At 43.3% G+C, this 25,836-nt stretch overlaps 2 protein-coding genes across 46 annotated transcripts in view; both read left to right on the plus strand.

The window, feature by feature from the left end:
- dlg5a (discs, large homolog 5a (Drosophila)) overlaps positions 1–19,990 on the plus strand; it is a 36,038-nt gene extending 16,048 nt beyond the window's left edge. The window contains exons 6-36 of one of the 7 annotated variants that reach the window (XR_004895158.1): positions 89–348; positions 656–968; positions 1,762–1,992; positions 2,375–2,559; positions 2,700–2,825; positions 3,750–3,882; positions 4,032–4,159; positions 4,243–4,418; positions 4,534–4,637; positions 5,793–5,885; positions 6,083–7,123; positions 7,691–7,811; positions 7,914–8,058; positions 8,384–8,517; positions 8,636–8,725; positions 9,352–9,520; positions 10,714–10,791; positions 11,820–11,982; positions 12,709–12,842; positions 13,245–13,409; positions 13,547–13,730; positions 14,487–14,635; positions 15,357–15,527; positions 15,916–16,106; positions 16,224–16,367; positions 16,536–16,663; positions 16,901–17,010; positions 17,400–17,444; positions 17,596–17,705; positions 17,820–18,049; positions 18,089–19,990. Coding sequence is in view for 5 of the 7 variants with exons in the window: in XM_035991988.1 (XP_035847881.1) it covers positions 89–348; positions 656–968; positions 1,762–1,992; positions 2,375–2,559; positions 2,700–2,825; positions 3,750–3,882; positions 4,032–4,159; positions 4,243–4,418; positions 4,534–4,637; positions 5,793–5,885; positions 6,083–7,123; positions 7,691–7,811; positions 7,914–8,058; positions 8,384–8,517; positions 8,636–8,725; positions 9,352–9,520; positions 10,714–10,791; positions 11,820–11,982; positions 12,709–12,842; positions 13,245–13,409; positions 13,547–13,730; positions 14,487–14,635; positions 15,357–15,527; positions 15,916–16,106; positions 16,224–16,367; positions 16,536–16,663; positions 16,901–17,010; positions 17,400–17,444; positions 17,596–17,705; positions 17,820–17,923 (5,325 nt within the window). In the remaining 2 variants the exon portion in view is untranslated. Of the gene's footprint in view, positions 1–88; positions 349–655; positions 969–1,761; positions 1,993–2,374; positions 2,560–2,699; positions 2,826–3,749; positions 3,883–4,031; positions 4,160–4,242; positions 4,419–4,533; positions 4,638–5,792; positions 5,886–6,082; positions 7,124–7,690; positions 7,812–7,913; positions 8,059–8,383; positions 8,518–8,635; positions 8,726–9,351; positions 9,521–10,713; positions 10,792–11,819; positions 11,983–12,708; positions 12,843–13,244; positions 13,410–13,546; positions 13,731–14,486; positions 14,636–15,356; positions 15,528–15,915; positions 16,107–16,223; positions 16,368–16,535; positions 16,664–16,900; positions 17,011–17,399; positions 17,445–17,595; positions 17,706–17,819 lie in introns of all 7 variants that reach the window. The other 6 variants (XR_004895159.1, XM_035991988.1, XM_035991989.1 and 3 more) reach the window with 6 other exon arrangements.
- A 4,072-nt stretch (positions 19,991–24,062) lies between these two features.
- Positions 24,063–25,836, plus strand: part of kcnma1a (potassium large conductance calcium-activated channel, subfamily M, alpha member 1a) — a 137,092-nt gene continuing 135,318 nt past the window's right edge. For 33 of the 39 annotated variants that reach the window (XM_035992616.1, XM_031306532.2, XM_031306543.2 and 30 more), the window contains exon 1: positions 24,064–25,189. In XM_035992616.1, the coding sequence (XP_035848509.1) occupies positions 24,899–25,189 (291 nt within the window). In that variant the 5' untranslated portion in view covers positions 24,064–24,898. Of the gene's footprint in view, positions 25,190–25,836 lie in introns of all 39 variants that reach the window. The other 6 variants (XM_031306626.2, XM_031306635.2, XM_031306643.2 and 3 more) reach the window with 3 other exon arrangements.

Below are 25,836 nucleotides of genomic sequence, written 5' to 3' on the forward strand. Positions count from 1 at the left end.
TCTGCTGCTAAGGTGGGGCACAGCAAATACAGACTTAGTTTAGTAGTTTTATAATGACATATTATATGACTTGTGTTGTCCTTACCAGGTAATGAGAGAGAAGGGCTCATCAGAGGTGTTAAACAAACTGTATGACACAGCTATGGACAAGCTGGAGGGCGTGAAGAAGGAGTATGACGCCCTGAGCAAGCGCTACAGTGAGAAGGTGGCTAACCACAACACAGACCTGAGCCGCCTTGAGCAGGCGGAGGAGGAGAACCGAAGGCTGCAGAAGCAGATGGACGCACTGCTCAAACAGCGAGACTCGGCCATGCACTACCAGCAGCAGTACTCCACCTCGATAAGGAGGTGAAAGCATTTATCACCCGCACACATACAGAGAACAAGAACACATGAGATCAAACCGACCGCTGTCATATTCCAGGGAAAATAACTTTATATTGATATGTTGTAAATATTGTGGATCATGCCTGTGCGTGTTTCACAGGCTGGAATCAGTCTAGCAGAGGCGGTGATGACCCAGCACCTGTACACACACATAGGAACAAGGGCTATATGAGCTACACTCAAGCTGCAGCCAGCACATCATTTTATATGAGCATCTCATAAAATAATTGTTCACTGAAACGCTCACCATCTTCCTCCACCCTCCCAGGTTTGATTCAGTGCAGCAGGAACTGAACAAGTCCTCCGCTCAGAACAAGGAGCTGCAGAGAGAGATGGAGCGCCTGCAGTCGGAGGTGACACGCTACAAGAACTTGCAGCTGAAGGCAGCCAAGGACTGCGAGAAGTACAAGGAGGAGAGGGACTCTGTGTTCAACGAGTATCGTCTCATCATGAGTGAGAGGGACCAGGTGATCAAGGAGCTGGACAAGTTGCAGACAGAACTGGAGGCAGCCGAGGCCCGACTGAAAAACACCTCTTCAGAGAGAGTGGTTGCCAGTGAAGAGTTGGAGGCACTCCGGCAGGTATCAGAGACTCAAGAACTTCACAACTACACAATAACAGTTATATCTGATGCACTCTTAATATCCAGAGAGGTGACTGGCCAGCATGGAGGCTGAACATGAAGTTTATGAGTATTGCTCCAAAAAACATCAGCACAACTGTTCTTATAAAATAAGCAGAGTATATATATATATATATATATATATCTCATGAATGACATGATGTCAAAACGTTTACTCACCAAATCTGATTTTATATTATAGACATGTTGAATGAAAAACTTGGAATATGCGCTCATTCGCTTTCTTTCCAAGAGTTAGATGAGAGGATCGAGACCACACTCATATCTCTACAGTAAATATGTAGCTGAAGCCAGTTAGCTTAGCGATAAGACTGGAAACTGACTTTGGTGATTCTTCTTTGAAGTAATCATTCATTTAAAAAGCTTGGATATAAAGCATTTTGAAATAAAACTGATTTTGTCCTTACTCATCTATCACAGCTTCCCCAGGAGACTTACTGTCTTACTGAGTGAACTATTTCCTCAGTGAAAATTGAATTCAACCTGTCAGGTTTTTAGTGTGTCTGTTGGTGACTTGAGCCAGGCGTTCTCTCCAATGACACTGCACAAAAATAGTTCAGCTACACCGCCTCCTTTTTGAAGACTATTTCTAAACACTGGTTGACAAACCAAAGGGATTCATAACTACTGTTTGATTACTCTGCATTGGCCACATCATTTTTTCACATCGCATTAATGACTCACGGTGTTGAGATGCCCTCATTCTGTTTTGCACCCTTTGTTCCCCACAGGAGTTAAACTCGTCACTGGTGGACCGCGACAGGGCCATCTGCGAGAGGAACGAGCTGCTGGAGAAGTACTGCCACGAGGTGAAGGACAAGGCCGAGGCTCAGAAGGAGCTGAGTCAGGCCTGCAAGGACATCGAGATGGTACGGGAGGAGAGGGACGTGGCCCGCAAAGAGAGGACGGAGGCCATCATTCAAAGGGATCAGTTGCTCCGAGAGTACTATCAGGCCAGACAGGTAACAAACTGCACCTTAGATTTGACAGTATAAAGTCAAAGGTTAGACACATGATAAAGAGCTTAGTGCATCCAGTGAGCTGTCAGTTGGTGGATTACAGTATGTCAGTGGACTGACCCTTAAGCGGATTTATGTCACACCTCTGTCTGCCCACTAGATGGCCCTCTTAACAGTCATTCTGCTGGTCACATGCACTTAAACCTTTAAGACCTTAAAGATGAGCTGTGGTTTGTTTGAAAGTCACACATCTGCACAGTCTCTCCACCGTTACTTTTTTCACACCAGGCACTGTAAACTCTATGATGTTGTTACATATGGAAATGCAGCATGTAGCACAGTTGTTTTACGAATAATCTTATTCATGTATACTCAATGTTCTTAGAAACAAGACTCGGCCACCTTGGACATGGAACGAGCCAATAAGGAGATTGAGATGCTGAGGAAACAGTATGAGGCCATGTCCCAGGAACTGAAGGAGGCCACACAGGAGGCGGAGGTGGCCAAATGTCGACGGGACTGGGCCTTTCAAGAGAGGGACAAAATAGTGGCAGAGAGAGAGAGCATAAGGTCAGTCTGTGTATGGGTTTGTTAAAGACTCCTGACAGAGTTGGGAGGCCACATACAGTGTCGTAGAGAATCACTGGCTAATTACTGCTTCTCCCTATACGCTTCGCCCTTTATTCTTACTTTCGCCTCTTCTTCCCCAGGACTCTGTGTGATAACCTACGGCGGGAGAGGGACCGGGCAGTCAGCGATCTGGCCGATGCCCTGCGTAATCTCGACGATATGAGGAAACAGAAGAATGATGCGTTGCGAGAGCTCAAAGAACTAAAGTGAGTCTTCACCATGGTTCTGAATCCTCAGTTATTATAAAAATGATAGGAAACACTCACATAAGCAATCCAAGGGAAATCCTCCTGCATTTGAGCGAGCACAGAACAACATCGCCTCTACTCTGCCAACTTGTCTAGCTGTTGTACTCAGTGTGTGGCAGAGCGTGAACTGTGATATTCTGCCTTTGGAGACATCATGGAGCTCAGTTGTTTGTCTGGCGCCATTTTCACATGCCCAGATTAAAAGTGTAATCCTGAGAAGCGTTAGTGTTTTGGACACACATACACATTTGGTTTCTCACTGGCCTTGTCACCCTGCATATGAATTTATATTGCGTGTAAAAGCTCCCTCTGCTGGCTAAAGTGAATATGAAAGCCATTTGTCGGTCAAAGCATTGATGGAGCATGCAGTATGCTGTGACTTTGAGAGTTTCTTTCTCTATCCTCTGTAAAGAACAGTGTAAGATTGGGGTTTTAATGTCACATCTACCCTCAAGGCATGCCTCAGTAGGACACCATATATCTTACTGACAGTTGGGCATTGTGTGCATTCTACTTTTAGTTTTCTTATAAGTAAAGATAAGTTTGATTCCATAAACCACAAAACAGAAAGTGTAAGAAAGGACACAAGAAATACTTTTGGAAGATACCAGAAGTTTGAGCCCAATTCCAAATAAAAAGAAGGGCAAAACGTTCATACTTTTTGACATAATTTCTTCTTAATTTTATACTTGGATTGGATTCTACATCCAGAGTGGTGTACCTTGTCATTTTATTCCAAACAGAAAAACATTGTGCTTTTGGTAAGAAAACTATTTTCCAAGTATAAAGACTGGCTGTGTGTGTGATCTCTCTGTTGTCTCTGCCCATCTATCCTCAAGTGACTGACCTTTGATTCTGTGTGCGATTTCTTCCTCGGTTAAGAGAGAAGATGGAGAGCCAGCTGGAGAAGGAGGCCCGGTTCTGTCAGCTAATGGCCCACAGCTCTCACGACTCAGCCATCGACACAGACTCCCTGGAGTGGGAGACAGAGGTGGTGGAGTTTGAGAAAAACAGGGTAAGATCAGTGCTCAGCTATTATACCTGAGAGTGATTTGGTGACACACCAGTCTCCTGAGAGCCAGTAGCGCTCCAGAACGTAATGATAGTGAAATAAGTTTGTCAAAATGAAGGAATTTACTGACATTAATATTATTGCCCTTACAGGACGACATGGATTTAAAGGCACTTGGGTTTGATATCGCTGAGGGGGTAAATGATCCGTATTTACCAGGAGATTGTGGTATATTTGTTACAAGAGTGGACAAAGGAAGTATCGCAGATGGAAGGTTAAGGTATGAGCTGCTTCAAGAAGCTATCGTGTTCTTTTCTTGACTAACCGTTAAATCCCTCATTGTCCATCCTCTTGTGTCTCCAGAGTGAATGATTGGTTGTTGAAGATTAATGACATGGACCTGACCAATAAGGACAGGAAGCAGGTGGTGAAGGCCTTCCTTAATGGTGGCGGATTGATCAACATGGTAGTACGAAGAAGGAAGTCTCTGGGAGGAAGGCTCCTCACTCCTGTCCACATCAACCTTGTGGGACACCAAGGTATATGGAGTGCTAAATGACTTGGCTTGCTTTGTCTTGTCTCATTACTAAGCCTTGTGGCTGTTAATGCTTCAGTGTTATTTCACCCTTTCCCATTTTCCCTCCTATCTCTCAGACAGTGGTATTGGTCTGGAGAGCGGTGTGTTTGTCACTGCCCTTGTCCAGGGCAGTCCAGCAGCCAGGGAAGGCTCTCTCACAGTTGGAGACAGACTGATCGCTGTGAGTCTTTTCTTAGCTTCTTTGAAATTCTTCTTTATAATTTTTTTTTTATACTCCCTCCTTCAACATCTACCACACTAACAGCTCACACATGATCATTTGCCTTTCTAATCCAGGCCTTGTTCCATTCCAGTATCCACACTCCAAACCCAGATAAAGTGGGATTTGGTCGTGAAATGGAAGGAGGAAAGTCTCCTGCTTTGATTAAATCCTCAAAAGCTTGCAGCTCTAGAGGGCTACGTGGAGCTGTCTTTAAACACATAGCTTCAATATACTCACACAGAGAATGAAAGAGAAAAGACAAGTGACAGAAATGGAGCTATGCATCTCCATCTCTTATCTTTGAAAAGTTTGTGTTAAATTTAAGCATGAAACTTGTGCATTACCCTTGAATCCCAGAGCACTTGGATATCTCTGCTCACCATTTATCAGCAGAACAGTCTCCTCCATGTAGCCAGGGAAGTGATATGCCAGATGATAGCTCAGCTGCAAGCACAATTAGCAATGGTAAGTACAGATGATGCGTTAAGAGATCTTAATCCTGGAAGAGTATCGTATTTTATCATGCCCTTTTAAACGTTAATCACATTAGTGTATCGGGTTATATATAACTTATTAAATGCTTAATTGCGTTTGCCAAAAAAAGAGTCCAAAGTGCTGAATCTTCAATGAAATATGCATGGGATGCAATTGAATGTCAGTAGCTGAACTCCATGGCTCAGAGGTGAGCTCAGAGATGCTCGTTTGTTCTAGGTTAAAGGAGAAAGTTCTTTCCTGAACTTATTTCATGATAAATCTCATCCATAATATATGCTCTTCAACATCTCTGACTCCTCAAGTCGGGCCCATTGTGATGGAAATGTGAGTGTGAGGGTTTGTCAGACTGAAATGTGCTGGCCTAGATTTCTTGTGGTTTCCTTACTGCAGCAGTGAGACATATCTCAAGCCCCAGGTGGTCTCATGTTCACAAGACATGGCACCTGTATGTGTTTGTAGATGTGCATCTATTTAATTATACTGCCATAACACAGACACACACACACACACACACACACACACACACACACACACACACACACACCTCAGATGAATATCAAAATTGCTTCGGTGTTGAAGGACCTGTCCTTATTTCCAATGTCTTTCTCTACTCCCCAGATAAATGGCATTGCTCTGGATAACAAATCTGTGACAGAGTGTGAGGCTCTGTTGAGGAGCTGTAGGGACTCTCTTAGCCTCTCTCTCATGAAGGTGGGCCACTCTCTCTTTTTGAGCTCCTTTTCTACTTCACCTATGCTAACAATCAAGACCTTCTTTCTACTTTTTTATGTCCTACATAGCAGTTTTACATCTTCAGTTGTGTGGTTTGTGAGAACTGGATTATCTGATGCATTGCCAATTACTTTGCCAGTGTTATCACAACATTGCTTCATCTGTCCTCCCCACAGTTCTTCCCTCACAGTACGTCAGGCCAGAACATCTTTGAGAGTCTGCGTGAGTCTTCAGAGAAGTCCAATGGGCGCATTCACCTGTCTGAGATTCACTCCCGGAACAGCCGCAACCTGAAACACAACAGCTCAACACAGACTGACATATTCTGCCCTGATGTTGGAACCACCAGCACAAGTAGCATCTCTGGGGAGAGGAGGAAGGTCAGAGGAGAATCTGATGAGGTGTACAGCGACATCAGCAAGCCGTTCTCCACAGGGTCCCTCCATGCTACTAGCCTTCGGCCGGCCTCTGACTTGGGCACTGGCCGCTATGGCCCCAGTGCTTTCCAAGAGTGCTGTCCATACACAAAGGCGCCTTCCTCCTTGCCCTTTGACCCTGTCTCTGCCTCAGACTGCATCACAATGGAGACAACCCTGGAGAAGAAGCACAGTGGAGGCACATGGCCCAAGATGATGGTGGGAGGTATGTCTGTTGCACCAGATAACACCAGTCCAGTCACAGCAGCAGCCCAGCTCTCCATCTACAAATCGCCCAAGCAGAGGAAGTCCATCTTCGACCCAGACACTTTCAAACGCCCCGAAACACCTTCCTCTAAGATGGAGTACATGGCAGCCAATCAGATTGCAGCAGTGGCCGCTGCTGCAACTTCCCACTCCCCGCAGCCTTCGAAGACAGAGTCCCTCTCCTCCTCATCCACCCCTACCCCAACCCCTCCAACCCCACCCACTCGCAGTGACTCCTTCAAGTTCAAACACAAACATCAAAGCAGCTCTGCCTCTGACTGCACGATCACCTCAGACGGCAAGGGAGAGGCTGCCATCTCCATGGCGGCGGGAGAGAGAAGCGAGCGAGAAAGAGACAGGAATGGAAACCACTATTTCCTGGACGGCAAGGTCCTGACCTCGAGGAAGTCATGCGATGAGGACATCGGCCGAACCAGAGGGGAGGAGCCAGAGGTGAAGAGGCCGCGCCCCAAATCTGCCCCCGCTCTTCGACGTAGGATGACCCCCCAGACCATCACTCTTCCCTCCTTCCAAGTAAGTCCATTTAAGGCTTAAAAATTGGATCTAGAGTCTTTATGTGGTGCATTTGATTCAGAAACTTTCCTTTGCATGATCCCTGCACCAATTCAAGGCGAGGTTTGTTTAGAAGCTTCTCTAATAAAGAGATGAGAACATGATGCATTTGAGAAGTGTTTGAATCTAAAATGACCAACATTTCAAATTATCCCAGTGGGCCAAAGCATCCATTTTGTAATATAATTTACAGCCCCATCACAGTTATGCCTCTGGGACTTGCCTCTTAGCCAGCGAGTCAGAGTGATTGATGCTTCTGTACTAGTACAGCTACCCAACCCAGGAGCTGAGTCAGTGCCCATGGCTCAGACAGCCATTCCTGGGTGGCTACCTCTTCAGGCCCTGAAGAACACAGGAGAACATAGTGGGGATGAATGTTCATTTTACTGTTATGGGATGTTCGTGCTGTCATTTTTCTCCTATGGTACTTCTCTCTAGCGAAGGGTAGAGGATTTCTCCCAAGACATAATGGAGTTTTGTTACCCTGCAGGGAAAATGGTAACCGCTTATTTCTGTCATCAATCACAGAGCTACTCTAACGATGAGCATTCACCAGAGCCCAGGGACATGCTGCGTTCCTCCCCCAGCCGCTCCCATAGGCACAGCGTCGGCTTTGTCCCCACAGTCTACAATGGCACACTACCTCCTAGTAAGTTTCTCAAACGTTTACATAAATACTCTTACATGCTCTCACTATAATCATAGTGTGCCCCACCCCACCTAACATGGTGGCGTGTCTGTCCTCTGTCAGATTCAGTCCACCGGGGTCTGGCTCCTTGCCCCGCTGTGACAGCCGTGATGAGGAATCCGGTGTACACCGTGCGCAGTCACCGCGTTCATACCAGCAACTGTCCATCTGTTGCCTCCCAGATATGTCACCAGCACACCCACACCAGGTTACCTCCTTCTCACACTCACCGTTTCCTTGACACCTGTTGTTTTTAAATGGCGGTTTACATCTTTCATTGTCGGTTCAGTGTTTCTGATGGGGCCTGTTATGATTACTAATATTTCTTAGTTTCCTAAAGTCTAAATCACATAACTAAAATTGGGTTAGGGTGGAAAATAATTTTCCACTGTTGCTACAGTTGTGATTTAGCTCAGCCCATCAATTTAATTAACTCTGAACTGTAAAATACCTTGCATGTTCAAATAATTGTATAAGCATTGTATGCATAGTTACGTATATGCATCCTAAGGCATTTTTGTTTGTTTGTGTAGCCCACAACACCAGGGCCGTCTGAGCCTGGACCTGAGCCAGCAGAAGCGCACAAGTGACTACTCTGAATCCTCATCGTCACGCAGCAGCAGAGCTTCACACGGTACAAACTCACTGCCCTCCAGCGCACGACTCGGTCAGTCTGACACTCATGCACGCACACACACACATAAAGGTCACAGGCTCGGTGCCCTTTCTCTTTTAGGGTATTATGTCACAACATTCATTCCTGTATTATCTCATCCCTCTACCAGGTTCTTCCAATAATGTCCAGTACCGCACAGAGAGGATCAAAATCCCTTCCACTCCCCGCTACCCCCGCTCCATGCTGGGGTCAGACAGAGGTAATGCACTCACTAGTAAAAACACAACACTTCACACTCATCACGTAAGTATTAAAACACTTAAAAGCCCCTTAGATCATAATGCACATCATCAGCTATTAGGTCTAGCCATATTTTCTTTATTTTACTTCAGGCCTGATTTAACGTTGTCAGTCTCGCTGAGTTTTAAGATCCATGTCTTATACATTTTTAAATTGAGATTTTACAGCACCGACAGAAACAAACTTTGAATGTCATCCTCAGATGTGGAATTGTCAACACCTGAATTGACCTGAACTGCTGTAAGCAGTTTGTCTCTTTAGCCTTTGGTTAGCCCCAAGTTATGACATTTGTTTCTTAATGTACATTCTGAGTGGTCAGATAGTGTTCAGAGAAATAATGTTTCCAGGTGTAAATAGTCTCCATGCAGTTCAGGATCTGATTACCTAAACCTCCTCCTCAGATGGTTTTTAAACCATTTTTTGCACTGCTGTGAAAACAATGTGTTCCAAGCTTCTTTCATTAAACTTTGCTTCGATATACAGATATAGAAACCAAAAGCTACTAACTGCTGGATTTCAATGTGTATTCCAGATGTGTATCTTCATGTGAGATCTACCTTTCTGCTCCTCCTCCCCTAAATCCAGGCTCCCTCTCACACTCTGAGTGTAGCAGTCCCAGTCTCATCACACCTCCGCATTCGCCACTCAATCTGGAGACTTCCTCGTTTGCCAGCAGCCAATCACAAGGCTCCATTTCCACTTTACCTCGGATCTCAGTCAGCCCTTTGCCAATAGGGGAGCGCAGGAAAGACAGGTATGACAAAAATGAGCATTCACAGATAAATTAACTTCCCAGTCGACCGCTGCTGACTGAAAAATGTACATTGGCAAATTGAAAGTTGCCTATCACAGACGACCTGTACGGAGTATTTATCAGTTGGTTGTTGTAAGTGTCTAGTTGCAGCCGTTGTTTTAGGACAGGAATACTGAGAAAATGACTCTGCGAATGGTGTAGATGTTGGGTGGCTCGGTGGTGTTTTAAACCCCCAACGTTGTGTGTGTGTGTGTGTGTGTGTGTGTGTGTGTGTGTGTGTGTGTGTGTGTGTGTGTGTGTGTGCAGGCATGTGTGTGAACATTGGTGGTTCACATGCACAAGTGGCAACATGACACATGAACTTTGTGTGGGTGTGTGTGTGGGTGGGTGTGTGTGTGTTTCTGTGTGTGCGTGCATGCATGTGTGTGCGAACATTGGTGGTTCACACGCACAAATGGCAAATTGCAGTCATGGTGCAGTGTCCCTTGCAAATGGAAGCTTTGCACCTGTGAATGGGTACACAAGCACAGGAAAGTTGTAGGAGTGTGTGTATGGAGATGTCTTTCATCTCCTGGATGAAAATTATGCTCTTTCCCATTCATTTCCTATGGCGGTCATTTTTGACCGTAAACAAAAGAAGTGTGACTAAGTTGAATAAATCACTCAAAATTCAAAGAAAGTAGTCACAATGAATGTTATGTGTTCAAATGCCTTTTGTGAAGGATATCATAATGTCTTGAGGCAATCTGATGAAAAATGCCATATTTACGGTACAGGGAATGTGTAAATCGGTCATTTTTGACCGGAACAGTGTTTGAAGGTTAAAACACCAAACACCTGTTGGGTGAATAATGGAGAGTATGATTATAAGGATCACTTCAAAAGCGAGTATGATTTATCCTATGTCTGGCCTTAGGGATCCTCTTAGGCTATATCCAAAGGCGTCGCCAGGCAACCGGTCTATCCTGGTCAGAACTTTGCAATCTCTTATTGAAATCCTATTAAAACTCTTAATGATTCTATGGAAGCTTATTGTTGTTTCCAAAAAAGAAGCAGTGATGTGCTGCTGTGTTAGAATTCGATTTTCTTTTTTCCACCCTTTCTGTCCCATTTTGTATTGCCGACACCTGATATTTGTCCTCCATTCTGCTCTTTATCTTCTTCCCGCCTCTCTGCAACCTTTCTGCCTCCAGATCTCTTTACCGTAACCGATCTTTTCTAAGGATTCCTCTGGCTGCAAGGCCGAGGTTCTCCTCTCTCAGGAGCCTCAGGTTCGTTCTTCCTCAAAGTGCTACAAACAAGGGAATGCCCCCACCCTTCCCCCAAGCTCACGTCGTTCACATGCTCCAGTGTAGTTGGGTAGATAATGTAGAGTAGCAGAACAGTCTCGTGCAGTATACATGCACTATATGGAATGCAAAAGGAGGAGGAATTGGGATGTTTTTCACCCTCCACAAGAGCGCGGTTTAATTTTCAGATTGATAATACTTTGCATGCCACAATATCACTGCCTTAGGAAACCAAAAAAAAATAGACCTGATTAGCTACACTTGCTGAACTTCAAAGGTTCAGTGTTCTGTTTATATGTCTGCACTTGTCTCTCTCCATATCGGAAAACCCACTTGAGTCTCAGATATTGCATGCCCTGTCCATGCCCCATGATGACGACATGGTCAACATGCATGTTTGTGTTTTGGCCTTAAGCCAAGTCACCTTTCAGTTCACAGTATGTATGTTATGCAATGGTATTATTATTCAGCCTCAAGCTTCTGGGTCATGGTCTTGTTTGTACACCACCGCTCTGTTTACCTCTGTCCCTGGCTGCAAATCCATTCCTCTTATCTGCTTTCATGGAATTGTATGCCATGTCCAATGCCAACTTGTTATGAAGACGCACAGTTCATGCAAATCTCCTCCATGTGAAGGGATTTCACTTGCCTGTGCTTTTATGATGTTGCACACAGTGTCTCTGTACTCTAAACCTGTCCAGGTTCTTCTGTAAGTCAGGTGTCAAGTGGCACTGGAGAGATCAATTTACAGGCCTGGAGGGAAATGTAAGCTCAGGCTCAAACATTCTTTAAACACAAATCAGTATTTCTATTGATAGTGTTTATAATTTGGACCAGATATGATTTTGTAGAGCAAAAGCCTAGGTAGCAAGCAACTCTCCAGAGCTGTAAATAAGTTGGTCAATCCAACTGTGACGTCACCTAACCCCTTTCAACTTGCACCTGCGTGGTACACTGTAACTGATTTTCTGGGATGCTATTCATTTATACACAAACCTCTTTCCCACCAGGCCATACTTGGAGGAACCCCGCAATGTAATTGTGCACAAAGGCGCGGAGCCTCTGGGCATCTCCATCGTCGGGGGGGAGAACGGAGGGATCTTTGTTTCTAAAGTTACTGGAGGTAGCATCGCCCACCAGGCAGGATTGGAGTATGGAGACCAATTACTGGAGGTATAACCAACCTACTGTATGTCGGAGAGGTTGCGGCATCAAGCAGCATCAATAAAGAATGCGTTGTCAGATGCCTGTCAAGGAGCCGAACAATACAGGAGTCGTCTAATACTAATCTGATACTACTAACATGTGTTTGCTTCAAAGGCTCAGTCATTTTGTTGCCTACCATACCTTTATTCTGTATGGCTTCACATCCCGGTAGATTGTATGTATTAGTGTTGTCACAGTTGCCAATATTTTAATACTTGCCGAAATGCAGTTGCAGAATCCTGAAACTCTGTTGCAATGCCACATCAAGAGGGCACATACTGTGTATGTGGATGCTACACATTCAGAGTAGTTACAAGGAAAAAGAAAGCAAATGTTTTTGAAGAAAACGAAAGTATGTGAATATGTCCTACCAAAACCTTGTAGAGACTTACAACAAAAATCATAAATAATCCCAACTAGGCATGATTGCTTCTGAATTGCAAGTCGGACTACAGATGTTGCAAGGCAAATAATGGCTGCCTGGTCTCTTTACAGAACATGCATGTATGCACTCTAAGACTTTAGAAATGGGTGTAAAACTAATGCCTTGCCAGTTCTCATGGGTATCTTCTTCACCAAGTACTACTAATGACTTAAAACCCTTAATAGACTGGGCACATACCGTGTTAATATCTCTATGTTCTTGGAGTAAATCCACCACTCCTAAAACTCACACTGTTCTTCCTTCATTAGTATAACGGCATCAACCTGCGGAACGCTACGGAGCAGCAAGCTCGACTCATCATCGGCCAGCAGTGTGACACCATCACCATTATGGCCCAATACAACCCACACATGTACCAGCTGGGCATCCACTCCCGCTCCAGGTAACATGATGTTTCTTGTAGAAATGTCTGTAAATGTTCAGTGTGGCGTTAGCCCCAGGTTTGCTGCTTAGCTGATTCCTAAATCAGTTCAGTTTCAGTTTAAGAATGACATTTTTATATTGTTTTATATGGCCAGGTGTTCTTCAAATGCATTTATAGTTTGTTTGTTTGCTTAGCAGAGAGGGCAGATGCCACATTTTCATTGCATTCACACTTTCTTAGCTGAATGAACAATCTCTGAAACAGCAGTCGTTCATCTGCGTGCCTAGTATAATTACAGACATTTTACTTTATTTATTAGACATTTTACAACGTAAAGATAAAGTTGCTCTCTGGCGGACAAAGGATGTAATGGAGACGCTGTTTTTAATTCACCTTTCTCTTTTTTTTCTACCGGTGCAGCTCCCGCTTGGAGCCAGTCAGTACTCACTCGACTCCCCAGAGGAGCGGAGCTGCCACCCCCGACAATCACTCCACCATTGATACACTCAGCGAACAGGACGAGGGCACACTCACTCCTTCCTCCAAACAGACCACACCCACTACCAGTCCCAACAATTTCATCAGGTAAACCTCAACACAAACATTAATAAAGGGAAAAAACAACCCCACCATAATAATAAGCTGGGTGTGAGAGAAATGCTTGCTCCATGCTACACCATTAGACTCCTCAATTCTCTAACTGACCACTTGTTGTCCTGTAGAATGCCGTCTGAGGGCAGCAAGAAGGTGGATGAGCCGAGGCTTGTGACGGTGCGCAGGCCTGGGGTGGAGGTGGGAGTGACACTCTGCGGAGGGAACCTACGGGGCGTTTACATAGAGAGCCTGGATGAGGACAGTCCTGCCAGATGCCCTGATGGGCTGCTTCCTGGGGACATCATTCTGGAGGTGTGGACTCTTGTTTTTTCACACATGCATTAGAAATGCACAAACACCTGAGCAACTGACCAATATACTGTGCAAAAAAGTTATGTGGCTTTTTGATTGTCATATTAAGATATACTTGAGTACATAAAGTATTTTTATTCAGTCAGATATAACTGGAGAGAGATCTTTTTAAGTGGGAGTTTTAATACATTTCACAAATGGAAAAAGATTTGGATTTTTGTAAGACAGTAAAGACTTGTAGGTGTAATATCAGTTTGAAGTGATCTCAAAGCTAAACTCTTTATAATAAGATGTTCAAAGCTTTGTGTGCTTTTGTAACTTTAGACTGAAGTGCTGCCAGAAGACGCTGGTATTATTATTTTCCTGCCCGTCATTGTTCCTCATTGATCTTCTCCTCGTCTGCGTCCTCTCTCACTTCACGTTGGCGATCCATTCGGAGCACCGCAAACTCCTAACAGACAATTCGTGGCATGCTCCCACTTAGCTCTCTGCCACAAAGGGCCTGCTGTCTGCATTGCCATGCAGCTTTGTCATCAGGCCGCACAGCATCAGTCTGTTCACCAATCTCCCATCTTGTTTGTTTTCTTCCCCCCATACATGACACAAATCAATACTGCGACAATTTAATACAGCTGAAAGCTTGGAGGAAATGTAGCTGTTTAGTAGTGGACCAAATTTCTCTGCTGCTCCTGAGTTTGTCTTTGTTTTTCATGATGTGTAGTGAAGTTCTCATTCTAATTACCTCTTGTCTTTCAGTACAACTCGGTGAATATGAAGAATAAGACGGCAGAAGAGGTGTACGTCGAGATGCTGAAGCCTGCAGAGACAGTCACATTCAAGGTGCAGCATCGGCCAGATGACTTCAGCACACTCAAAGATGTTCCAGGAGATGGCTTTTATATTAGGTACATGCATATATACACATTGCACATGCACACAGATCATTGTTGGGCATTTATGAGTAACAGCACTGTAAAAGGACCACACTAATTTTTCCCCAAGCAGCCTCATCTCTGTCCATGCTGCTATATATAGAACCACCACTGGAGCGACCCTTGGACAAGCTGGAATCTTTCTCATCTAACCAATTATGTCCCAGATCCACAGTGTGACTGCATTCTGCTAATCAACCCATATATCTAAATCTCTCTACTCACTACGCACCAGATCCAACACCTCATCCATTTTAGTGCTCAGTGTTTTCCAGGCCATTAGAAATACACTGTATATGAGTGGAAAATGAAGGTGGTCACGTTTTATTGTTGTGAGCCTGTTGGCGAGTGTTGCCACAGCTGCCACAGTCACTTGTCATATAGGCAAGTGGGCTTGTGATGTCATCCGCAGTAAATACACTCAGCCTGCCTGGCAGTCACAGATATGCTGCTCTGGAATGACTCAAGAGGCTCCAGCAAGAAGGCAAGCAAGGCCTATACTGTCAATTGATAAACATTCTCTACACTTTTCTTACCCTCCTTCTATCTCTATTCCTAATCATGTTCTCTTCACACCTTTCTTGTCTAATACCTCAACTGCTCTCTCACTTCATTAACTTTATGCTCCTCTGCTCCCTCGTTCTGCCGTACTCTTCACAACTCCCCATCTATCTTTGTCTCTCCCTCTTACCAGAGCACTTTACGACCGGGTGGGGGAGGCTGAGGGGGACCTCAGTTTTAAGAAGGATGACATCCTGTACGTGGATGAGTCTTTACCAAAGGGCAGCTTCGGGACGTGGATGGCCTGGCAGCTAGATGAGAATGCACAGCAGATCCAGAGGGGGCAGATCCCCAGCAAGTACATGTGGGTGGAGAATGCAATGCCAGTTTACACACACATACATTGTTTGAGCTAGAGGACAGTTTGGAACAGCTGTGACAACAATCTGTGCCACACTGCTTCAATGGAGAAATCATAATGTCACTTCTCTGCCTTATGTGTTGGACTGTCCTTTTGCACTTACTGCAAGATCACGTTGTCCTCTTATCGTGTGTCTCTGCAGACCTGCATTGATATTGCTAAACAATCAATAAAGATTTATTATTTTTTCCAACCAACCTTGACTGTCAGAACGTCATGCCTAACCTAAACATTTGCTCTAACCTTAGTGCATTGTCTCCTGCCATCTGTAAGACAATCAAGTACTACTTCTTATACACTGATGCACATGGTGTGTGTGTGTGTGTTTTAGGATGGACCAAGAGTTTTACCGCAGACACAGTGTGACAGAAATGAAGGAAGACTCCAGTAAGACTCTTTCTGCAGCGGCCCGCAGATCCTTCTTCAGGAGAAAACAGAAACACAAACGCAGCAGCTCCAAAGACAGCAAAGAGATGGTGGCTCTGGATGCCATCAGCACAGACTCCATCCCCTTCCTTGATGGTGAGAAGAAACATTTAGATGTTTTGGATAAAAATAGCAGGAAGCATCAAAATGGCACCGTGCAATTTTGCCGAAAAGGATATTTGATTGATATTGATTGCGTGTTCTTTGTGTCAGACTGTGTGAGCCTGGCATACCAGCGGGTCCAGAAGGTGGAGTGCACCTCTCCCCGACCGGTACTCATCCTTGGGCCGCTCACTGACGCCGTCAAGGAGATGCTGGTCAAAGAGTCTCCTGGGAAGTTCTGCAGATGTTTACTGGGTGAGTTCACCTGATCCAGATGGTTGGCAGTCCTACAAAGTATGGGCATAAATTGTGCATCTACATTCTTAACAACGGTTGGATATTTTTGCATCTTAAATAAGACTTTAGGGTTCTTCTTTTTCCATTTCTTTCTTTACTCTTTCCCTCTTTCTGTCACGTCTGCAGAGGTGATGAAGGCATCCCAGCAAGCCATCGAGCGGGGCGTCAAAGACTGCCTCTTCATCGACTACAAGCGCAGGAGTGGCCATTTTGACGTGACCACTGTTGCTTCTATAAAGGAAATAACAGATAAGGTATTAGCCAGTGCTTTTCTTTCTCATCAGATTTTATCAGGAAAGATAAAGTGGCTTCAATTTGTCTTTAAATCTCTGCTCAAGATAAGCTATCACTATTGCAGCACTTTCTTAGATATTGATGAATGAAAAGCAAGATTACTACTCGTAACAGCAAGTGGCAATTGTCAAGCCTTTTGAAACACTGTTGAATTAGTTTGCTCTGTTTCTTTTTTTTTTTTTTTTTTTTGGATACAGGGCTGTCACTGTTTGCTCGACATTGCCCCGCACGCCATTGAAAGGCTCCACAGCGTTCACATTTATCCAATTGTTGTCTTCGTCCGCTACAAAAATGCAAAGCAGATCAAGTAAGTAGCATTTCTTTGAACCACATACACTGTCCTGGTACAGGTGTGTGTGTGTGTGTGTGTGTGTGTGTGTGTGTGTGTGTGTGTGTGTGTTTTAAGCCTTCACACGCTACATCCTACCATGAACTCTTTGGCGGGTCTGTCAAAGCACCCCACCACAAACTCTTGCATAATCCCAAACAGCTGGTGAAACATGCCTGTTTTTTTTTGTTCTTTCTTTTTCAAAATAAAGCCGCTCATTGAAAGTGCTGTATCCCCTCTTTACTTTGTATTTGCTGTATGTAATAACTATTTTTATCAGGATTTATCAGACATTGTTGTCACATATTTAAATAAGTACTTCTGATAAACAAAAGACATAGTTTGCCTAATTTGTGACTGATTTTCAGAAAAGATTTCTCTCCCAAGACCCTCACTGGCAAAATAAGTAACAGGTGAATTCTAAATTTGAGCATACACTTTTATCAGTATTGGATGCTCTGAATAATGGAAAGCTTAATTAGACACAATCAAAATATAGGGAAGATAAGTGGTCACTGGTGTTGGATTCATACCTCATATGTTTTGACTTTTTTTTTGTCACAGGGAGCAGAAAGATCCGGTTTATCTGCGGGATAAAGTCTCTCAAAAACATTCCAAGGAGCAATTTGAAAGTGCACAGAAGATAGAGCAAGAGTACAGCAAATTCTTCACAGGTTTGTATGCAATCGAAACATCTAAAAACAACAACATAGACTACAGATAATATGCCCACTATGTGTCAGTCAGTACTTTCTTTGCACTGTAATAAACGTTCCCTCTATTTTCAGGTATTGTCCAAGGCGGCACCCTGCCTTACATTTGCACTCAGATCATGACTATAGTTGATCAAGAACAAAGTAAAGTCCTGTGGACTCCACTCGGCTGCCCCTAGAGGAGACCAGCTGCCACTACAGCAAGCTGCAGCTTTCATCTCCATTCCCCAAACACTAATTAACCCTTTCACACTATACCAGTAGGTACACTACAATGAGCTAGTTATGTAAATTATTGATATTTTTTTATTGTGTCTTTGTCTTGATTTATAATCAGGGCCTCCTTTATTTCTGATGTGCTCCGGAGCAGGTTAGTAGCACTGGATCTCAACGTTAAAAGTTCAGTCAGTCTTCCCTAAGGGTTTCTGGTGGTGTATTTGTAATGCTGCATTGTAAGCGTCCGATTACAGTCAAAAGATGAGTCTGACTTGGTGTTCAATATTTGCTTGAATGTGTATGTCCCCCCCCCCCCCCTCCCACATTGTGTACACAAACCTCAACACTAATGAAGTTCAGCCACCCCCTGACCCTCCCATGTACCAAATGACGTGTGGTTTCCCTACAGTTATGCACCCATTTGACGACGACTGACAACTAATTGTGTTTGTGTTTGTGCGTGAGTGTGCGAGAGAGCGCGAAAACATTGACGCTGTTGTTCACAATTGTAATGACAATTTCAGTTGAATCATGGCTGTTTGCTAGCATGAATACGATGCTATAGAAATGGAATGCCAGGATCAGGTATCACATTCCTTGTGGTGTTTATCACAAAAGTGCAAAAGCATCACACCTCTTGAAGTATGTAGCTGTGGTCCTACTGAACCTGACTGCCAGCAGTGACGGCCACGAAAACTCAAAACGCATCGATGTTTGCTCTATGCATTGTGTTTCGATAGTAGCTGGGTGTGTGGACCGTTTATGGAAGTGCCTTTGGAGAAGATGCCTGATCTGAAACCAGCCTCTGGTCACGTAGCCAGAACATTAAGAGGATTTTTGAAAGTTTCTCTTTCAAGATCCAATGCATCATTTCACCCTTCACGGAATAGATGATTTAGAGGCTGATTTGAGACCAGTACAGTGTAGAGCGCATGACAATGGTGAGGTTTTGAGGGTAGGCCAAAGTGGCGGCCAACGGGTTAACTCGTCAGAATGCACTCCAGGGCTAGACAGACCACTGTGTAACTATCATTCTATCTCTTTAACGTATATTTAACAACAATATAGAGTATAACATATACAGTATGCAGATACATCTAAACATAAATAAAAATAAATAAACATATATAAATATATATTACATGTATTTTCACTAGGTCATAGGCCTAGGAATGTCTGGCGATCAAGTCATGTCTTAGCAGGTATTAGCATGTTTTTTTTAAAGAATTTATTTTTGTTTTCATGTGGTTGGTTGTCAGTCACTTATCGATGTACTCATTAAAAGAGACACTATGAAGCAAAATTTGCAGGGTAAAATCATAAAGGATTTTCCTCTGATCTGTTTTAAATGTAAGTGAATTTTCATTGTTATTTAATTGTATTTTTTATTCAGGAGGCAAGAAATATTGAGAAAAATATTCTGCCCTTCCTCGAAACCATATCCTGTATTTTATTGTGCCAAAATCCACTAAGGCAACTTTATCCTTTTATTTCTGTTTTGCACTTGTTTATCTGTTAACCTTAAACATGTAACTGTTCCTAGGTTTGCAGTAGACTACGAATAGGTACCATAATTTCTACTGTAACTAATTCACGTTTTTATCTATCACATCAGTTCCTAACATTTCATTGATGGCCTTTTTTTCTTAATTAGGAAAAAAGGATCACTTCTTATTTGAATTATTAAAAGGGATCTATTCTTGCACAGTTTTTCAAAGAAAAATTGGTCCACAAGTTTGACTAAATGAGTAAGCAGAAGCAAACTGTAATGTTACTATTTTTCTGAGTAGATAGCATATGTTAGAGAGAAGGCGGGATACAACGTGAAATGGTTGTATTTTTAGAAAGAGTCTAGATGCCAGGTACTGATTGAACTTTTCTTTTATTAAAAAGAATGTGATTTGTATGTTGAGACATTAACATGAGAATAAAACTCATTTTCTGTATCACAATATGTACTCAGTCTGTGAGTTTTTGCTAGTCGTAATACTGAAACAAATTTAATGATTAAATTCAGTTTTCTCCTCTCACACCCTGTTTGGTAACCACTCTGTCTTGGATTGTTCATACAATGTTGTTTCCCGACATCTTCTGTGTAATTCAGATTAATTTACAGTGCAATATTGTCGTAATATTCAGCACATATAAAATACTTAATGATTCCTACTGGTATTTAAATGAAGGTACTGCAAAACAAGGGAGTAACAATTATATTTTAGAGGAAAGGAGAAAATTGTATTTTGTGGCCTTTGTGGTAAGTACTGTACTAAGGTTTACTAAAAAAAAATTTAAAGTTAGATAATTCTCAACATGCTGCTCTGTCTCCTTTTTATCTAGGCTATGTTTTAAAGAAAAGGATGGAAGCAGAGCCAATGTTCTGTAAATGTCTCGCTGAAATGTGACAGTGTCCTTCAGAGATATATGCAGATGACAGTGAATCCATTTAGCTTAAAGCAGCAGCGAATGAAAAAGTGGCAGAAGAAACTGCCATCATTTTCTGAGTTGAGATAAGGCAGCAAGACAATATCTGCCAGGATGTCAGAGAGCAATAAAGATGAGGCCTTGCTTCAGCTTTAAAGAAGCAGCTGCACTCTTGGGTTTATATACACTCTTAAAGACACTGGCTTTATTTGTGCTTCAGCAGCACTACAATCATACATCATGTTGCACTTTAATGGTGACAGGTCAATGTCTGCTGTCTTCACACTAGAACATTGAGTCCAACATGCCCAAAAAGGATTTTGGTAATTATCTTGGAAATATAATGCAGGCATACTGTATGTATGAGTCACTTCAGTGACTTTATTTAATCTTATTGAGATCAAAAGTTCTTAAGCTGGTTTACAGTAGAGCCTCGATGTCTGCAGTACAGAGATGGGTGATCTTCTGAGAGACGCTCTGGAGTGATTGTACTAAATATTTATGATGAATAATGTTACTTAAAGCAATAATTTTAATCAATTTTCAAAAATCATGTTTTTGCAGAAAAACTTATCAAATATAAAGATTTTCTTAAAAGAGTGAACAATATGGCAGATTTAGGGTGAATCGTTCCTGCTCAGAAAGGGCATGTTAGTCATGTAGTTAAACATAAGCTGTAAGAAGGAGTAAGTGTCTTGATAAATGTGTTTTTATTTTTTACACTGAGCAAATAACTTTTTTACTCCAAACCTGAAGTCTAGAAGTCTGATGAGTGAGAGTTGTTTTCCATGCAGTTGGACAGCCTGTAGCTACACCACATCTTGCTGGTTGACTGGGCACCTTTAGCTTGAGGTTGTTGCCCCCGAGTGCTGCATCCGGGGTCACATGGTCTTCTAGCCAATGATGTCACAGCGGATGACTACCCTTCAGCTGCCTGTCAGGTTCATTGGGGCAAGAGAGCACCCAGTGCCTAGCAAAACATCCACCGATGCCTCAAACTGCCTGCAACTCAGGTCTCGTAATGTAGTTGCACATTGGTGAAAAAGCCAATTTGATCTTACCTAATGCTCTCCAGAGAATGTCACTCAAGGTTTTGGTCACTAATTCCTTCACACTGATAGACTTTAGGTGCAGGTCTGCTATGTCATGCTCCAATTGTTAATGTCGTCCAAGTCTCCTCTTGCCTGTTTTAGAAAAGGGTAGGGTCTCCAGCCCTCCTGCTGAGGTGTCTGTTTCAAGACAGCTGCTGACAGCTCAACTGAACTTGAGAAGTCTCACGTATGACAGCGAAGGATCTTTGTAGTCCACACTGACAAGCGGTGGCCTTGAGATGAATTTGTCCGGTTCGGCCTTCTGCTGGTTCTTAAGCACGTTAACTCTAGCATCTCCAAATGTCCTGCGGGATTACCACCTGACTGATCTTGTATTAATCTCCTCATCTGTCAGCACTGAGACCCTCTGGTTAAAGTTCTGCTCACCCACAGGAACCACCCGCCCAACAGCTGGCCTTTCATGGGGGGGATGGTCAATTTAAGTCCCTTCTTCTGTGGCTGGCAATAAATGCCAACAAGATTTATAATGACACATAACGTAAGAAACGTGCTGCTGATGCTCTCACTTTCTGTGACCTCTTTGGGGGCGTATTGTTGCTTTGGAATTTGGATCTCAATTGAGTATGTTTGGAGTTTTTTTCTTTGAGAATATGCATCATGAATTATATGCAGATATATATTTGTCAATTCTGTGTGAATCAACAACATAAATAAATGCAAATGCTCTCAAGAGAAGGCCTTTTGGACGTACGTGTGATTTACACCTCACCTGTTTCTTGAAAATAATACTGTACGTCTTTTTAATAAAGATGAGCATTAATGAAACATTCATCATCATGAGGCATTGGAAATCTCAGCTGTAATATATCCTGACTAGTATCACCTTGGTTCAAGCAGGAATGTACTATTTTATTTTTTTAATTGTTTTTATGAAAACATTGTAGTGTTGTGGCCGGGTTAGCTCAGTTGGTAGAGCAGGTGCACACACACACACACACACACATATACACACATATACATATATATATATACACACACACACATATATATATACTCCTCGACGCAGCGGTCACGGGTTCGACTCCCTTTGCTGCATGTCATTCCCTTCTCTCTCTCCCCTTTCATGTCTTCATTTGTCCGGTGGAAATAAAGGCCTAAAAATGCCCCCAAAAATAATATTTAAAAAAAAAACGTTGCAGTCTTTGTAAGAAAATAAAAATGGTGGTGGTTTCTCCTATTAGGCTGCTGTAGAGCAGCATCATTTGCCTTTGATGTGACAGTTCACCATTTTACCAGCAGGAGGACAAGTTCATAGCTGCTCTTCAAGGTCCATCCTGATAGTTATCTGGCTGCCGACCACTGCTGATCAGATGCTGTTCAGAGGTACCACAAGGCATAAATCAAGCTTTACAATGTAAGTATATAGCAATAGAGTTGTATGTTAAATGTTTGCTTCAGGGACATTCTGAAGCAAATAAATGATGTAGAGGAAATTACGGAAAAAAGATCATTTAAAGACATTGCATCCGAGTTTGGTCTTTAGCTCCCCCCTCCCCCCCAGGTTGAAGGATTCTGTTACAGCAGCTATTCCTGTAGAAGCAATAATATTTCCCAGAAAATAAATTACTATCACAGAACATATATCACATGTCTTCGCCACACCTTACTCAGGCATGTTTACTTTTCAAATAAACTGTGCTTGAGATCAAGTGTCAACACTTCATTGGGCATTTATATAGTAACTCAGAATGAAATTTGTTATTACAGTATGTTGCCTATACTTTAAATCATACAGAGTGCAGAAAGGATCGCTTAATTGAAAGCATTCAGAAGGACTTTGGGGGTACAGATTAATGGGGGTTTCATGCAAAACACCTCGAAGAAGTCTGGAGCCTTGTGGCACAGGTGGCTGTGTGCACCTGCCTGTTCTGGTGCTGAGGGGTCAGTGGTTATTAGGGGCCACAAGCCAACTGTTTCCCCATATCTTTTGGTCTGGCTGGCTACTTGAGGGGCACCCGTATGCAACCATAAACTACTGCTAGTCACGCCTCGCCGTCATCACCAATCCCCACCTGTTTTTGACCTAATATGTGAGCTAAAAGTGTAAGCATATTACAGTAATTGACCGGGAGGACATTCATAACACTCCCTGTGTGTGTGTGTGTGTGTGTGTGTGTGTGTGTGTGTGTGTGTGTGTGTGTGTGTGTGTGTGTGTGTGTGTGTGTGTGTGTGTGTGTGTAATGCCTTTTATTAATTGCATTTCACAAAATTAAAACAGGGACGTCTACCATCCATTGATGACAAGCCACAGACTCAGTTATTGAAAAAAAAAGAGCACTATCCTTAATGAAAAGTCAGTACAATAATATCCCTACAGCAACTGACAGTGTCGTTGTCAATGATAAGTTATAACCTCACTTTATTGTCGTTTTATATCCACTGTCATCACTACAATTACTATGGGGACTCGTCGTTTCCTGTGATGTTTAGGCTATATAGTCAGTCAGCTATAATCCTTAAATTTATCACTGATCGATATAGCTTGCTTTTCAAAGCCTCCTCGTTGTTGCGACGTGCGTCATTGCCGCGCACCAAAGACGCAAAGACGCAATTGTAGCCTACCTCTTTTATGCACCCAAGCAGCGCAGACCGCTCGGTACTTGGAATAAACATCGTCGCGGTATTACTGCCCTCTGTCCATCTTTATTATTAGCGCTTCGCTCCGCCCTCCTACCTGTAAATCTCCCCACTCTCCTCTGGAGCGGATCTGACAGGCGCTCTCAGCTGGCCGCTCTGTGCCAGGGCTGCAGGGGATCGAATGGAGACAGTGACATCCACTCGAGCGCGAGTCCTTTATACGCAGAATTGACAACGAAAACGCCCGCAAGATGATGTAGTCTTCAGAGACAGCTATTCAATTGTATAATTAAATTATCTCTTTTTGTTTTTCGTTTTGTTGCAAGCCGTTCACAGTCGATTGACGCCTAAAGAAAGTGAGAACGATCGATCGAAATCTCCGCCTGCTGATCGACAGGATCCCTGAATGGAAGACGACTAGAGAGGTCGCCTCGCCGAGAACAGGCTGCAAACAATTTCACTGAAGGTTGTGTTTACCATTACCCGAAATATCATTGGCAGCCTCGACGGCTGCAAACGACGCCGTCTTCACCATGGCTTTTGGCGTGAAAGAGCCAGAAAACCCCTCAGGCTGAGAAGCAGTGAAAATTAGTAAATATTGCGGATTTAAATGCCTCTCTCCAAGGGCCACCGACCCGCTATTTTGGTCCGGTTCGCGTGTGCGGTGTCTCACGCTGTCACGAATAAACAATTCATAGGCTGCTAAAATACAGAAAGAGACTCCATCGGGTGAACATATTCTACAGTGAGGGGGGGATTTTTTTTTCCAAGCAATATGGCTGGTGAGTGGGGCTGGGGACGCTGGCACAGGCTATCAAAGGCTCCTAAATGCTAGCTGAGGCAGATGGCACCGTTCCCCATGGAAGCGACAGCTCTATGAGGACAAGCAATATTATTAATAATATAAATCCGGACTCTTCAATCTTAATATCCAAGATGGAAGACGTTGTCATCCCGTTCTCGTCTGAGGTGCCCTGCGACAATAATGGACAGCGCATGTGGTGGGCATTCCTCGCCTCCTCGATGGTGACGTTTTTTGGGGGTCTCTTCATCATCCTGCTGTGGAGAACCCTCAAATATATGTGGACTGTTTGCTGCCACTGCAACGTCAAACACAAGGTATGGCTGCTAGTTTATCCACAATTAGTTTGTAGATGTAAAATCTCTTTAAACACTTCATACATAACACCTGATGATGCCCATATTGTATTTTTCTGAGACACTGGCCTGACTTCTTGTTCTGTATTAGCCTTCATTGTGCAAGTGGCATGCCACTCAGCTGAGTTAGATGGCTTCCTCATCATTTGCACCCACCGAAACAAATATCAAGTAGGGTACCAATTGCAGTACATTTTTGAATGTATCCCTTGAATAAGATTATTATCCGTTGGCTGTGTTTACCAACTCCCACTCTTGAATGAAGGGGGTGGTGTTGCATGGCAGACATGGCTGGGATGAGAGGAGAGCAGTTCCTTCATTTTATTTTGCTTCAACGTACATCAAAGTATCCTCACGCCTCATCAGCTTTTTACTTCTAGTGTGAAACTAGACATACATTAGTTGTATGTATGTAAGTGAACATATGATCCTACACATTCCACCAGTGAGAACTGATGAAGGCTTCTCATGCAGACCCAACGACAATGAGGCTGTCCCTTTTATGGTATGCAACAACTCTGCAATATTAAATCCCAGGAAACAGCATTCTTTCTTACAGCTTTCTGTTATTCTATTCTTAAATGTTTGCACTCATTGGTGCTTGGAAT

The sequence above is a fragment of the Sander lucioperca genome, chromosome 15 (genome assembly GCF_008315115.2).
Source record: "Sander lucioperca isolate FBNREF2018 chromosome 15, SLUC_FBN_1.2, whole genome shotgun sequence".
In the NCBI taxonomy this organism is placed as follows: Eukaryota; Metazoa; Chordata; class Actinopteri; order Perciformes; family Percidae; genus Sander; species Sander lucioperca.